Here is a 13,324-nt window from a genome sequence, read left to right on the forward strand (position 1 = left end):
CAAACATTCAGCTAAGTTAGCCTTTTGCGAGCATGGTGACCATGAGCCTATGTTCTTGGTAGGATTCACAGAAATCTCGGAAGGGGGGTGTCATTGTGCCTTTATAGGGTGAGTGAGTGAGGTAATCCTATCCTGGTTTAAGGCAGACCCCAGCAGATACCGGGTTACACTAGACTATTTAACAGTGAACTTTATATACATATAAACATGTTTTTCCTTATACCACTACCTAAAAGTTCACATATTTTAAATTAAGGAGATTGAGATAGAGATGAAAATTCTATATAAACAGTTGAATCAGATTTAAAGTACAAAACATGAGTATGTTTCACATAGTTTCTATATGAAAGTCTCTCTTGAGATTTGATGATGTCTGTACTGCAAGAGATCTCCCAGTGAGTAGCCAGAAGATGAAGAATATTCCCAATATGCTATTGGGAAACTTGGAGAGTGATGTGGTCTTAATAGCACATGTTCTTATCCCACCAGCCTGTAGAGGTAGAAAAAATAAATAAATAAATGGAAAGCCTGTGGAAAGAGGTATAGAGGTTAAAAAATCATATTGCTGGCCCAGAGGTATAGCTTAATGGTAGGGAGCTTGCTAGCATGCATGAGGCCCTGGATTCAATCCACAGCATGAGAGAGAGAGAGAGAGAGAGAGAGAGAGAGAGAGAGAGAGAGAGAGAGAGAGAGAGAGAGAAGAAAACCACATCATTACTCACTTCCAGGGTAGAGCCTGATGAAGAGTTTTCGCACTTCATCATACACCCAAATCAAGATGGCATGTGGTATAGCCACGAACCAATACTGAGGCCTGAAAACAGAGAGGAGGAAGATGAGCCCTAGTTTATTCGAAGGGATAGTCCAGTCCCTGGCCAATGAGTAGGGCAGCTTCATCTTCATTTTCCTTACCTTACTAAAAAGAATTACAAATCCACTGAATCATACAACATAGACCTGGAAAACTCCTTATTTAACCTTTACTATGACTGCTAAAAGCAACATCTGCCTTTGACACAACCTGTTGGATGAGGGTGGAGATGACTTAGTGAGGCCTGAAAAACCCATTTCTTCTTTTGGAAAATAGGTAGGTCAAGGGCTGGGCTCTTAGAGCATGGAATCAGTTTGACTTCTTTGGAAAGACTTTATTGGGAAGAGCTGGTGAGAATCCTAGTGTTTGTTTAGAACAACTTAGAACAGGGGCTGGTTCTTTGCTCTATGCTGTTAAAGCCAAACTCACCTAAGCGTAGTAAAACTCAGGGCTGTGACGCTCCCAAGGCCATAGGACAGGATCAGTGCGATGATGATCTGTGAGGCGATTCCCACCCAGATGACTTTATTTCTGCAACACACACAAAAGCAAATGGATTCTGAATTCCAGTGGCTCCATGATCATGTACCCAGCAGATCATGCCACTGGAGTCAGCACCTTGTGCATTACAGTCTGGCCATAGGTGGGTTATATATATGAGGTCAGGGACAGGAAGTACCTGAAGAGCCCCTGTTGGAAGATAGAATTTCTCCGAGTTTTCCTGATGATCAGATCTGCTATTTGCTGGATCATGATGCCAACAAAGAAGGCTGTGTATCCTGTCCACTCTAAGTATTTCCTCTGGTACCTTGTCTGTCAATGGGCAGAGAAAGATGAGATGTGAGGCCTTGAGGGGGAATTTCAGGGGGATTCCACTGCCCTTCTATAAAGCTTGACTCCTTCCCCAAACTCAGCCAGATTGAGGGTGGACAACCTCCTTGTGTTTGGAAAGAAATATCTTTTTCCTTGAATCAGGTAAATAGAAAAAGATAGAAACTTATTTGGCCCAACTGTTGGACTAGTTGTACTTGTGCACCATTGACAACTAAAAAAGCAAACTTTTGGTTTAGTTTGAGAAATGTGGCTAAGTCTCAGCAATGGCTAAACCAGTGTCAGTGAGGAACCACCAACACTATTAACTAAGCAGCTTCTAAAATTTGTTTCAAGGCTGTTTGGGAAAATATAGGTTCTATCTTGGTTCAGGAAGGGCTTTGGAAGGAGGTAATAACTAAGTGATGATGGCAGAGCTCTCAACTTACCCATTCCTGTCCATAGCTGTCTTCTAAGTCATTCATATCATCTTTTTCCCATTCTACCCGTAGGTTAATGAGAGAGGTGGGCCAAAAGCCTTCTTGTGCATAGACAGTGAAATATACAAGGAAAGCTCCCAGGGCTTGCATGAGACCTGAAGGAGTGAGAGATACAGACATATGATGACCTCAGAGAATTACCTTGCTTGTCCTGAGACTCCTCTCAGCCTCTCTTGCCATCCAACCCCACCCCAAAGGAAAAAACACATTCTTCCTGTGCTTAGGACTCAAATGAATTCTCTAGGGAGGGCCCTGTGTGACAAGGAAGAAATTCCCTCATCATACCAATGTGCAGGTAAGAGTAGACGGCAAGTTGCTCGTTTACCAATCTGTCTTTCTTCTTGTGGCGAGGCTTCCTGTTCATAATGTCACTTTCAGCTTTCTCATATGCCAAAGCAATGGAGGGAATCTAAAGGGGGAGAAGGCCCAGGAAGCTTAATACTGGAATGAATGCTCTGTCTACCCATAAAGTGATGGTAATAGCTATGGCCTAGCAAAGGTAGGGATCTGCTAGATGGTGGTGGTGGGGATGTGGAACTAGTCCATTCAGGGTGTAGGCAATAGAGGCAACAGTTGGAATTCAGACTGTATGGTTTTAAGAAGAGCTGGCTTTAAAAAATCATTCTATTTTTCATCATTACATAATGTGTTCTAAACAATGATTATTATAAATAATAATCATTGTTTAATATTATAATTAGTTCTAAATAATAGTTCTAAATAGTAATCATTGTTAAATATTATAATTAGTTCTAAACAATTATTATTATAAATCATAAACTACTTTTCATCTCCAGGGACAATTTCCTGTACCACCTTTCCCTCTTTGGTGTGCAGCTAGATCCCAAAGCAATATGCTAGAATATTGGTCCTCTCACAGGTCCCACCACAGTGGACCAGTTAAAAGACAGATTCTTGGACACCATCTCCAGACTTCTTGATTTAGGAAGTCAAGTTTTGGATCAGAGAATTTGCATTTCTAACAAGTATTACACTTGGAGAACCACTGCAGTAGAGAAAAATGAGCAAACTTAAAGGGCTTGGAAAATGATCTATCTACTGTGGGGACCTCGACTACCCCCAAAGGTAAAGACAACTCTAGTTTCTCTGAGATGCAGGTATTATACTTGAGTACTATATAGAATGAGATGGGGAAGGAGGCAATTTACAGGCCTATTTTGTGTTGTGCATCTAGCTTTTTCTCTGTTTCTGTTTCTTCTTGTCTCAGTAAGTCAGACTCACATAGGGGACTTTCACAAAGCTTTGTTTAAATGGATACATACTAGAAGATGGGAAAATTTAGGTGGCAGTATTGTTGGATAAAGCTTTATAAGTCTTAATAATTGTTCCTTTGTACTGTGTGTATAGATAAAGAATCTGATATGGAAGCCCCTTAACTAACAAAGACAGGAACTGTTTACTTGGGTGGTTATTTTACCTTGCCCAAATAGGGAGGGACATGGACTGGATCTGATCAATGGCATAATTTTTTGGAGGGTCAAGACTCATGTCTTTTTTGGTGAGAGGTGCTCTACCACTAAGCTACATCCCTAACCCCAAGACTCTTTTCTTGAAAAGTTCTACAAGGAGTAAAGTGGTATTTATTTATTTATTTTGGCTGGGGTTGAATACAGAGCCTTGTGCATGTGAGGCAAGCACTCTACCACTAAGTTACATCCCCCAGAGTGAAGTGGTTTTAATTTCCAAACACTTGACAAATGTCCTAAGTCTCTTGCTTTGGAGTGTGGTCTGTGGACTAGCAGAACTGGTGTCACCTGAGAGCTTGTTAGTAATGCAGAACTTCAGAACCCATTGCAGGGAAGTTTAAGAGCACTGACTATTATTGTCTATCTCATGGCCCTTGAAAGAAACAACCCTGAACTTTATATCCCCTGGGGCGGTTATCAGACTCTATTCCTTTTAGTGCCACTTACAATGTCTGTGCCCAGGTCAATGAACAGGATGGTGATGGTGCCAATGGGAAGAGGGAGCCCAACAATGATGTAGATCAAAAAGGGGCAAAGTTCAGCAATGTTCTTGGTCAGGGTATACGCAATAGTCTTCTTTAGGTTGTCAAAAATCAGGCGGCCTAGACAAAGATGTCTCATTATAGGACTTGCTTCTAGTCCCCCAGGCAACTCCAGTCCTTGGGAAGACACCCCGAGACTCTCACTCACCTTCCTCCACTCCTGTGACAATAGATGCAAAGTTGTCATCCAGCAAGACCATGTCGGCTGCATTTTTGGCAGCATCAGAACCTGCTATCCCCATGGCAATCCCAATGTCTGCTTTCTTTAGAGCTGGAGAATCATTTACTCCATCTCCTGTCACAGCAACAACTGCATCCTATGGGTACCCAGTGAAAAAACGAGACAGAGTAGGACTAAGGGGCCATAGGAGGAACAAGAAAAACATGGCCTGCCTTTCAATTTGAGCTGTAATGAAGGGTCCATTGGGAAGAAAAATAAAGATGGGAAATCTCAGAAACAAGATCAAGGAGCTCCAAACAAGGTGTGTTTACATGAAAAAACAAAACCAAACAAAAACCAATATGTGTGACAAGTAAACAGAGGTGTCTTGCACAGTTGGCCCACCATACTGGTGGGTTCCATATCTGCAGATTCAACCAACTGAGAATAGAAAATATTGGAAACAGAACATGCATGGAATCTTTTCTTGTCATGGTTCCCTAAACAATATGGTATACAACTATTTTCATAGCACTTACATTGTATTTAGATATTTGAAGAAATCTAAAGATTTAAAGTATATGGGAAGTATGTAGGTGCAAATGAAAAAAGGTCCTCAAGAATCCCCAGGGATATTAAGGCATGACTGTATCACATATTTTGTGATATATTTTTACACTTCTAAATTTTCTACATCCACACCTACCACAGTGCAAATGCCTGGCTGTCAGAAACCCCAGGTACTCATGATAAAATGCAGAGAGATGGAGAATATGTGGCCATGAGAGGGTTTCCAAAGAGGACAGGGTGTCAGCCCATTTGATCTCTGCTCTGCATTTGCCCATGGACAGGATGGGTTTGGTCAGTCATCCACCCATCTGCCTCTGACAACCCTCCACAATGATCAGCTTCTGTTGAGGGGATGTTCGGGCAAAGACAATTTCTGGGTAGTTGGCTAAGAGCTCATCCAGCTGTTCTGGGCTCATATCCTTCAGCTCCATGCCAGTCACCACAGCAGCTTTAGCATCCCTACAAGGGCCAGAAGAAAGTAAGTGAGGCACAAAGCCAGATCTTAGGTTGAAACACTGTTATGGGTAACAGTAAGCTTCTTTAATGTCATCACATAGAATATAACATCTCTGACACTTGATGTCTAGTGAGGTCTTACTGATGATAGGTACTAGGGACACTTTGGTCTCCATTTCAAAATAGTAAACTGAGGCTAAAAAATAAGGCCATTTCCTGGTATCCTAGGAATCAAATGCCAAGTAGCCTTTTCTTTGCAGGAATGGATAGGAAGTGGTGCTTCATGGGGTTGTGGGCAAGGAAAAGGAAAGTAAAAAATCTGCCTGTTCAGGGTGGTGGAGTTCTTCCTTATAATGAATGAGGCCCTGGGTTTAGTTCCTAACTCCACAATAAATAAATAAATTAATAAAATAAAAATAAAAAATGTGTCCTGAAATTCTCTTGTATCAATACACATAGGTAATAATTCTTTGCTGTTATTTCAGGTTTATAGAAGGCTACTGTGTGCAATGTGCTCTGTAGGAGGAAGTCTTTTTTTTAGTTTTAGGTGGACACAATATCTTTATTTTTATTTTTATGTGGTGTTGAGGATTGAACCCAGTGCCTCGCGCATGCCAGGCGGGCGCGCTACCACTTGAACCACATCCCCAGCCCCAGGAAGTCTTCTTTGAGCAAAATTATTGTCTGCTGACTATACAAATAAGGTTCTGCAGGGCATGGTGACATAAGCCTGTATCCCCAGCTAGATATTATAACAGGGATTTAAAATTTTTTTAATTTGAAACTGAGTCTTATTAAGTTGCTGAGGCTGGCCTCCAACTTGTGATTCTCCTGCCTCAGCCTCCTGAGTGTCTGGGGTTACAGGCCTGTGCCAATGAATCTGACTTTAGGGATTCTTGATTATAAATATTTGACTGTACCACTCCTTAGCTAAATTCTTCAGGAATTTTCTACCATGGTCCTGGAAGACTCCAGAATTCTTAACTTGAATTGTCAGGAAGGCCAGTGTGTGTGGCCTGAGTGGTTGAATTTTACCTCCTCTTGGCTCTCCTCCCCAGCCTACCAAATGGAGACCCTATACCTCCACTGCCCCAAGGAATGCACAGATCTTCCTTGTAGGAATAGGCATCTCTCACCTCAGTTTCTCTTGACTGAAACTCCACATTTTAGCCTTCAAATCTCAAATCTGCCTTTTTCTTTAAATTTATGTAAATTTTTAGTTTTTCAAAGTTTGTTTTTCCCCTCTTGGTGCTAAATACTGCAATTCTAGCACTTGACTCAAACCACAAGTCTACATAACTGCTTGTAAAAAACAACAAGGTAAGGTGGAAAGGAAAGAATGTTTTCTTGCCCTTTTACAGCTGCCAAACTATATTATTATATCTTCATAAAGTCAGAGGTAAAGAAGGGGATAAAATAAAACATTCACAAAAGTATTCACTTCATTCTGCTGTTCAGTGTGGCAATTTGTATGAAAATGTATAATCCTATAATTTTAATTTTTTGAGATGAGGTCTTGCTATGTTGCCCAGTCTAGTCTTGAACTCCTGGACTCAAGTATACTCTGAGGTTTATACAATGATAAAACTGCATTTCTTAGAACTTTTCCCTGTTGTTAAGCTACACATGCTATATTTCATTGAATTTTGAAATTTCAGACAAAGAATACATCAAGGTTCATTCTCATGGTATCGATAGTGTGCCTGGCACAGATACATAATAAAAATTGAAATGAATGAATGAATATGTGAATTATAGATCAAATCAGTCCAGCATTACCCTGAGACAGTGTTTGGCAAAAAGGTGATCTGCTCCAGAACCAAAAAAGACCCCATGGGTAAGAATTTGTGATATTGGTTCTGTGCTTACCGTTTGTCAACTTGCTCCACAGCAATGTTGAGGCGTTTTGCAATGTCTTCCACTGTTTCACTGTTGGCTGAAATAATCCCTACACTCTTGGCAATAGCTTTGGCTGTGATGGGATGATCACCTGTAACCATAATAACCTAGAACACAGATAACAATGACTTGTGGATAATGAGGAATTTGGCTGGCCAAAGTAGGGACAATGGTTCCATGTCACCTACTCTGCCAGGACTAGGTAGAATATTGTTAGCAATAGTATTGTTTTCCCTATGGACAATTTTGATCTAAGATACAAGTACTATGAAGGACACACGGATCCCATTGAGTCTACCTTTGCTCCTGGGCTTCTTAGATTTCTTCCTCTGACATTGGAGGACACTCTTCTACTTCCATGTCACTTTATTTGTGAGGAGGCCTATAGATGTCTATTTGAGACAGCCCTGAGCAGCTTCAGCAGTCTTGATACTAATATGGTAGTATGGTAATAGAATTCATATTTTGGCTTAAATATCATGACAATAAATGGATTATGGAGGCTAAACCTCAAGACTAGTAAAATCTTTTATTATCTATCATGGTCTAGGGCAAGACATGGTTAATTCATGGCACTGGGAGATTCTTCTTGCCATAGTTTCTGTGGTGGTTCATTCCACATAGATACAATAATTTTGCTTTTATGAGATAGTTACTGAAATCTGAACACAGTGAAGATAGGGACTCAAAAAGGGGGCATTATGACATTTACTTGAGTAGACCTAAATACTGACCATATCCTACAACAATATTCTGATAAAGTGTTGCAACATAAATGGAGGGCTTTTTGAATCAGGAAAATAACTCCCACCTTGATCCCTGCACTCCGGCATTTGGTAACTGCATCTGGCACAGTAGACCGAGGGGGATCTATCATCGACAAGAGCCCCACAAAACAGAGGTTGGAGGTAGGAAAGTTAATGGTGTCTATATCAAATGAGTAGGTTTCTGGAAATTTGTCTGCTGGCAGGTAGAGATGACAGAAACCTGGAATGGACATGAATTTGGAAGTCAATGAAACTGGATAAGGAATGACAAAAGGAAAGGGGGCCTGGGGGCATGTAGCTCAGTGGTAGAGTGTGTGGGTTAAATTCTCAGCACCAAAAAACAAACAAGAACAATAAAAGGAAAGGGCAAACATGTCCATACATTCTCAATCCTTGACTACTTTACCAATAAAGTAGTCATATACCAGAATCATTTAAATCCTTCAATTCCATAATATATATTTTCTTTAGGAAAGACACATTTCATTCAAAAATAATTTAGTGTGTGTTCAATTGGTTCTATGCTATGTTCTAGAGATCTAAAGACCAAGACAAATAAAATGGATAGCATTTTATTCTGATGTCTCCATTTAGTGGGCCAACAGAGCACTAAAGAGACAAATCATCAAAAGACATGCTATGGATTACAGAGTAGAGCAACACTTCAGATATCTAGAGAGTCAGGAGAGATTTCCCAGGGGTTGGCAGGCCATTTTCTATAGAGAAACCAATACATGCTACTGCACAAAATGAGGAAAGAACTCAGGGTGTCAGGGGAGTGTTAAGAAGTCTAGTCCTTCATTAAGATAAGTACAAGAGGGCTGGGGTACAGCTCAGTGGCAGAGTGCCTGCTTAGAATGTGTGAGGCCCCACATTCAATCTCAGCACCACCAGCATGCGCACGCGCGCGCACACACATACACACACACACAGTACAACAGAAAAGCCATTAGAAATGGGGTAGACCCATCCTTGTCTCCTAGGCATTAGCCTGTCTCAGGTTGGGGTAGAGAGGCATTCCTGTATCTGGTGACCTATATTTGGGTGACCCTCTCCTTGGCTTTTACACCAAATTAGTTCTCAGCATGGCCCGCTGCTTTACACACTTCAGTAAACCAGACTTTGAGTGGTCAAACATGAGGATCTCAGAGTGACTCTATCAGATAGGGACTAACCCTGTGTTGAAAAGATTACTTGGTGCTGTGGGTTACTGAGGGCATACTTAAAATATACAAATGAGCTGTTAGTGATTTATCTGCTTTACAAACTCATATACCTTTTAGAAACACATTCCATGGATTCCACATCTATTGGTAAGCATTTTCCTGTGATTAATGAACCTTATCCTTCAACTGTGAGCTTCTGTTTCCTTGAATTCATCATTATGTGGTTCTGAACAGGAGGTGCCATTGGGTCAATCCATGATTCTGACAATGAACCACATTGTCTCCCATGAAACCCCTTCATTTACCACAGTGGCTCTATTTTTAAGGTTCCTTCCACCACTAACATGTCCTATCTCAGTTACTGGCATTACTTTTAATCCGACTTGCAAAATGGAAGGCTAAATCATTTTTTGTCAGTATTCTTGTCTAATCTATTACTAAATCTTAACCACTCTGCCTCCACGAAGGCTCTGGCACCTGACCTCTCCTTTGCATTCCTGTAGCCTTGCATCAAATTCCCACCCCCTTTTACCTGAATGAGTACAGTCACCTCCTGTTGAGGTTTAGGTCTCCTTACTACCACCAAAGATTATCCTTAAGAAGTATTGTTAACTCTAACCAGCTCCCCCTTGCTTCAAGACTAGGGTGTTCTTTACTCACTGCAGGATGAAACCCCAATTCTTTGCAACATATTCAAGGGCTCCATATCATGATCTCCAATCTATTTTCCAGCCCTTCTTCACATACCTGCACCATCTCATTTACCCTGCACGTCTGTAGGAATTGGGTAGCTTCATCCTGCATGCATAAATCCTATCTCTTTCTACCTCTGCTTGGCCTTTGTTGTTTCTTCTACATGGATACTCTCCCCCACCTCTCTGAATACCACCATTCAAGGTCCAGTTTTGAAATGTGACTCTTTCCATAAAGTCTTTGATTTTGCTTGTCTACAAGTGACTCCATTCTCCTTGGTGTCATCACATTTTTATATGTTACATCCTGTTTATCATATATGTGTATATTTTTTGCAGTGCTGGGGATCAAACATGAGAGGCAGTGTTTCACAAATGTGCTCTGCCACTGAGGTACAGCCCTAGCCTTTTGTGTCCTTCTTTATATGACTATATGACCCATGTGATACCACACTACTGTTAGCTCATGAGGCCGCCTATTCCATACCTCCTGGGAGAGGGACAGGGGTCCTATGGCCTGTACTCACCCAACACACGCTCGCCCAGCCCACCCAGCTCCATGTAGGCTGTATGGAATTCCGCAGCAGTGCTTTTGTCCAGTGGCTGCTCCTGACCATTGATCATTATAGTGCTGCACTTCTCCAAGATCCTCTCAGGAGCCCCTTTCATCACCATGAGGAAGCGCTTGTCGTTGGGGTCCTCTGTCTCATGTATGGAGAGCTGGGAGGTCATGAATTGTAAGATAAAGCATCTTTACCATGGCTCTTCTGATTTTTGATAAAGCATCTTTACCATGGTCATGTTAGAGAAAGCATCTTTACCATGGCTCTTCCAACTAATAATAGGACAAGAAGGGGAAACACACTCCTTTCTTTCCATGTGTCTTTAAAGTATAAAGGAGGGAGAGGAATAATGACATCCCCAGGCATATCCTATCCTTTTTATTTTTGTGTTCAATTAATATGCAGAATCCTAGACTTGACCCTGGCTCAGAGGGGCACAGTGAGTTGGATTCCAAACTAAGTGAAGCTTGTCTTTCAGACAGACACTGACTGCATTAAGGAGGCCAGATGTGGCTCTCCTTCTGGAACAAGCTCTCCCAGGGAGCTCTTGAGAGTCTGAAGTTCAGAGTCTCTGTGTCTTACCATCTTTCCTAGCCTCTGGTGAGCAGATAAGTATCTTTCAGACCTGAGCTCTGGGAGCAGCAGGAATTTTTTTTTTAATTTATTTTTTTGGTACTGGGGATTGAACCCAGAGGTACTTTACCACTGAACTTCATCCCTAGCACCTCCACTTTTGGTACCGGGGATTGAACCCAGGGGTACTTTACCACTGAGCTATATATCCTCAGCCCCTTTTTTATTTTTGGTACCAGTGATTGAGCCCAGGTGCACTTTACCACTGAGCTACAACCCCAACCCTTTTTATTTTGTATTTTGAGACAGGATTTCTCTTAAATTGCTTAGGACTTCTCTAAATTGCTGAAGCTGGCCTTGAACTTGTGATCCTCCTGCCTTAGCCTTCCAAGTTGCTGGGATTATAGGTGTGTGTCATTACCCCCAGGTTATCCCCATCTCTTTTTATGTTATATATTAAGACAGGGTCTCACTAAGTTGCTTAAGGCCTTGCTAAATTGCTGAGGCTGGCCTGGAACTTGTGATCCTTCTGCCATATCCTCCTGAGTTGCTGGAAAATTATAGGTATGTGCCACTGTAGTTGGCCTCAGGAAACTCTGCTCCCCAAGCCCCAGGTAGCTTTTGAAATTTGCAGTCTTTGGTAGAAAATACAAAGAAAAATGCTACCATTTTGAGTTCAAGAATTGATTCCACATCAGTAGATCTTGGCCTCAGAGATAGTAAAGATGAGTTCAATTGGAAAAAGAAAGGCAAATAGGTTGCCAGCTTTTAAAAATTATTATTTTTCCTTGTGGTCAAGTAAAGACATTAAAACAACAGCAACAGCAACCAACCAACCAAAACCCAACCCACCCCAACTCAAACCAAAAAATACTCCCAACTATTATCACTGTCATTTCCCAAAAGATGTGGCAGGGTGGGTGTTATAGTTCACTGGCAGAGCATCTGCTTAGCATGCACGAAGCCCCAGGTTCAAATCTTAACACTGCAAGCAAACTAACAAAAAACCCTAAGGCCCTGAGCACTATTTTTATCACCATGTGTGAAGGTGGAAACTGAGATTCAGAGAAGGTTCAATGATATGCTCAAGTTCACATATGAGTAGGTACTGGGCTGGCATTTAAACCCAAGCTAGCAGGTTCTAGAGTACCTGTCCTGAATCATGGAGGATGTAAAGAATAATCTTTTCAATTACATGCATTCATCTTTATAGAAAACTATGAAGCATTTTCTTAATTTTCCAATGTGCCCTAAACAATATCCTCATGGAGTAGGGTGTGGTGTAATCCCAGCAACCTAGGAAGCTGAGGCAGGAAAGTCACAGGATCATGGCCAGCCTCAGCAAAGAAACATAGTAAGGCCCTAAGCAACTTAACAGAGATGATGATTTAAAAAAAAATTCTCATGGACAGTCTGTTTGGAGTATGGCTATTCAAAGATCAATAAGATACAGATTTTCCACTTTCTTTGCTTCCATTGAATGATACATATAGAACTCCAATGCTACAATGACTAAAGCTCTGTATACAGTGTTGCACTAATGGCCCCCAATATTGACCTGGGCTGACCTTTACAGTGGGAGCTCACATAGGCCCTCTTCCCCCTTTCTGGTCCCAGCTTCACTTTCTATTCCAATGTATTATACATGAGGCCTCATGGAACCTGCTCTCATTTCTCATGGCAGAAAATGCCTTTACTGTGGTAGATGGCACCTCAGGAACATTCTGAGTCTTATTTCTACTTAAAAGATCACCTAGCCTTGACTTTTCCAGGATGGACTACCTAGCCCCGCTTGAAATCTTGACTCTGGCCCTCTCTAGCTGTGTTCCAATCCTTTATACCTTAATTTCCTCATCCTCTACTTACCTTGTAAAGTCATTATGAAAATGAATGATTGAATACATGTAGAAATTAGCACAAACTAGCTACTAGTACTGCTGTTATCTTATGATCATTACTCCTTCTATTTTCACTTAAGTTTCAAATAAGAGATAATTTTCTGGCTTTAATATCATACACATTTTTGTTAGTTGTCTAGTTAGCTAACCATGACTAGCTACTAGCCACAAAGAAGATGTTTGTGACACAAATAGTTCTTCATCAAGCCTAAATTTCATCCAAACAAAGGTGGATAGATAATCATCAGAAATTTCTATAAACATATGGTTATCCTATTCATACATAGTATGCCACACAATGTGCCACACAATGATGTTTCACTCAGGGAGAGACTACATATATCATAATGGTCCCTTAGATTATAATGGAGCTAAAATTTCTTACTGCCTAATATTTTTACCATTCAGATGTGTTTAAATACACAAGTAC

General features: G+C 41.1%; 1 protein-coding gene across 1 annotated transcript in view; it reads right to left on the bottom strand.

The window, feature by feature from the left end:
• Nucleotides 1–461: 461 nt before the first annotated feature.
• Nucleotides 462–13,324, bottom strand: part of LOC144253383 (potassium-transporting ATPase alpha chain 2-like) — a 48,506-nt gene continuing 35,643 nt past the window's right edge. Inside the window, 12 exon segments of the mRNA XM_077795485.1 lie at nucleotides 462–490; nucleotides 723–814; nucleotides 1,241–1,342; nucleotides 1,491–1,624; nucleotides 2,071–2,216; nucleotides 2,407–2,530; nucleotides 4,056–4,210; nucleotides 4,299–4,469; nucleotides 5,191–5,339; nucleotides 7,206–7,342; nucleotides 8,047–8,222; nucleotides 10,388–10,580. Coding sequence (XP_077651611.1) covers nucleotides 462–490; nucleotides 723–814; nucleotides 1,241–1,342; nucleotides 1,491–1,624; nucleotides 2,071–2,216; nucleotides 2,407–2,530; nucleotides 4,056–4,210; nucleotides 4,299–4,469; nucleotides 5,191–5,339; nucleotides 7,206–7,342; nucleotides 8,047–8,222; nucleotides 10,388–10,580 — 1,608 coding nt within the window.

Source organism: Urocitellus parryii, chromosome 2 (genome assembly GCF_045843805.1).
Source record: "Urocitellus parryii isolate mUroPar1 chromosome 2, mUroPar1.hap1, whole genome shotgun sequence".
In the NCBI taxonomy this organism is placed as follows: domain Eukaryota; kingdom Metazoa; phylum Chordata; class Mammalia; order Rodentia; family Sciuridae; genus Urocitellus; species Urocitellus parryii.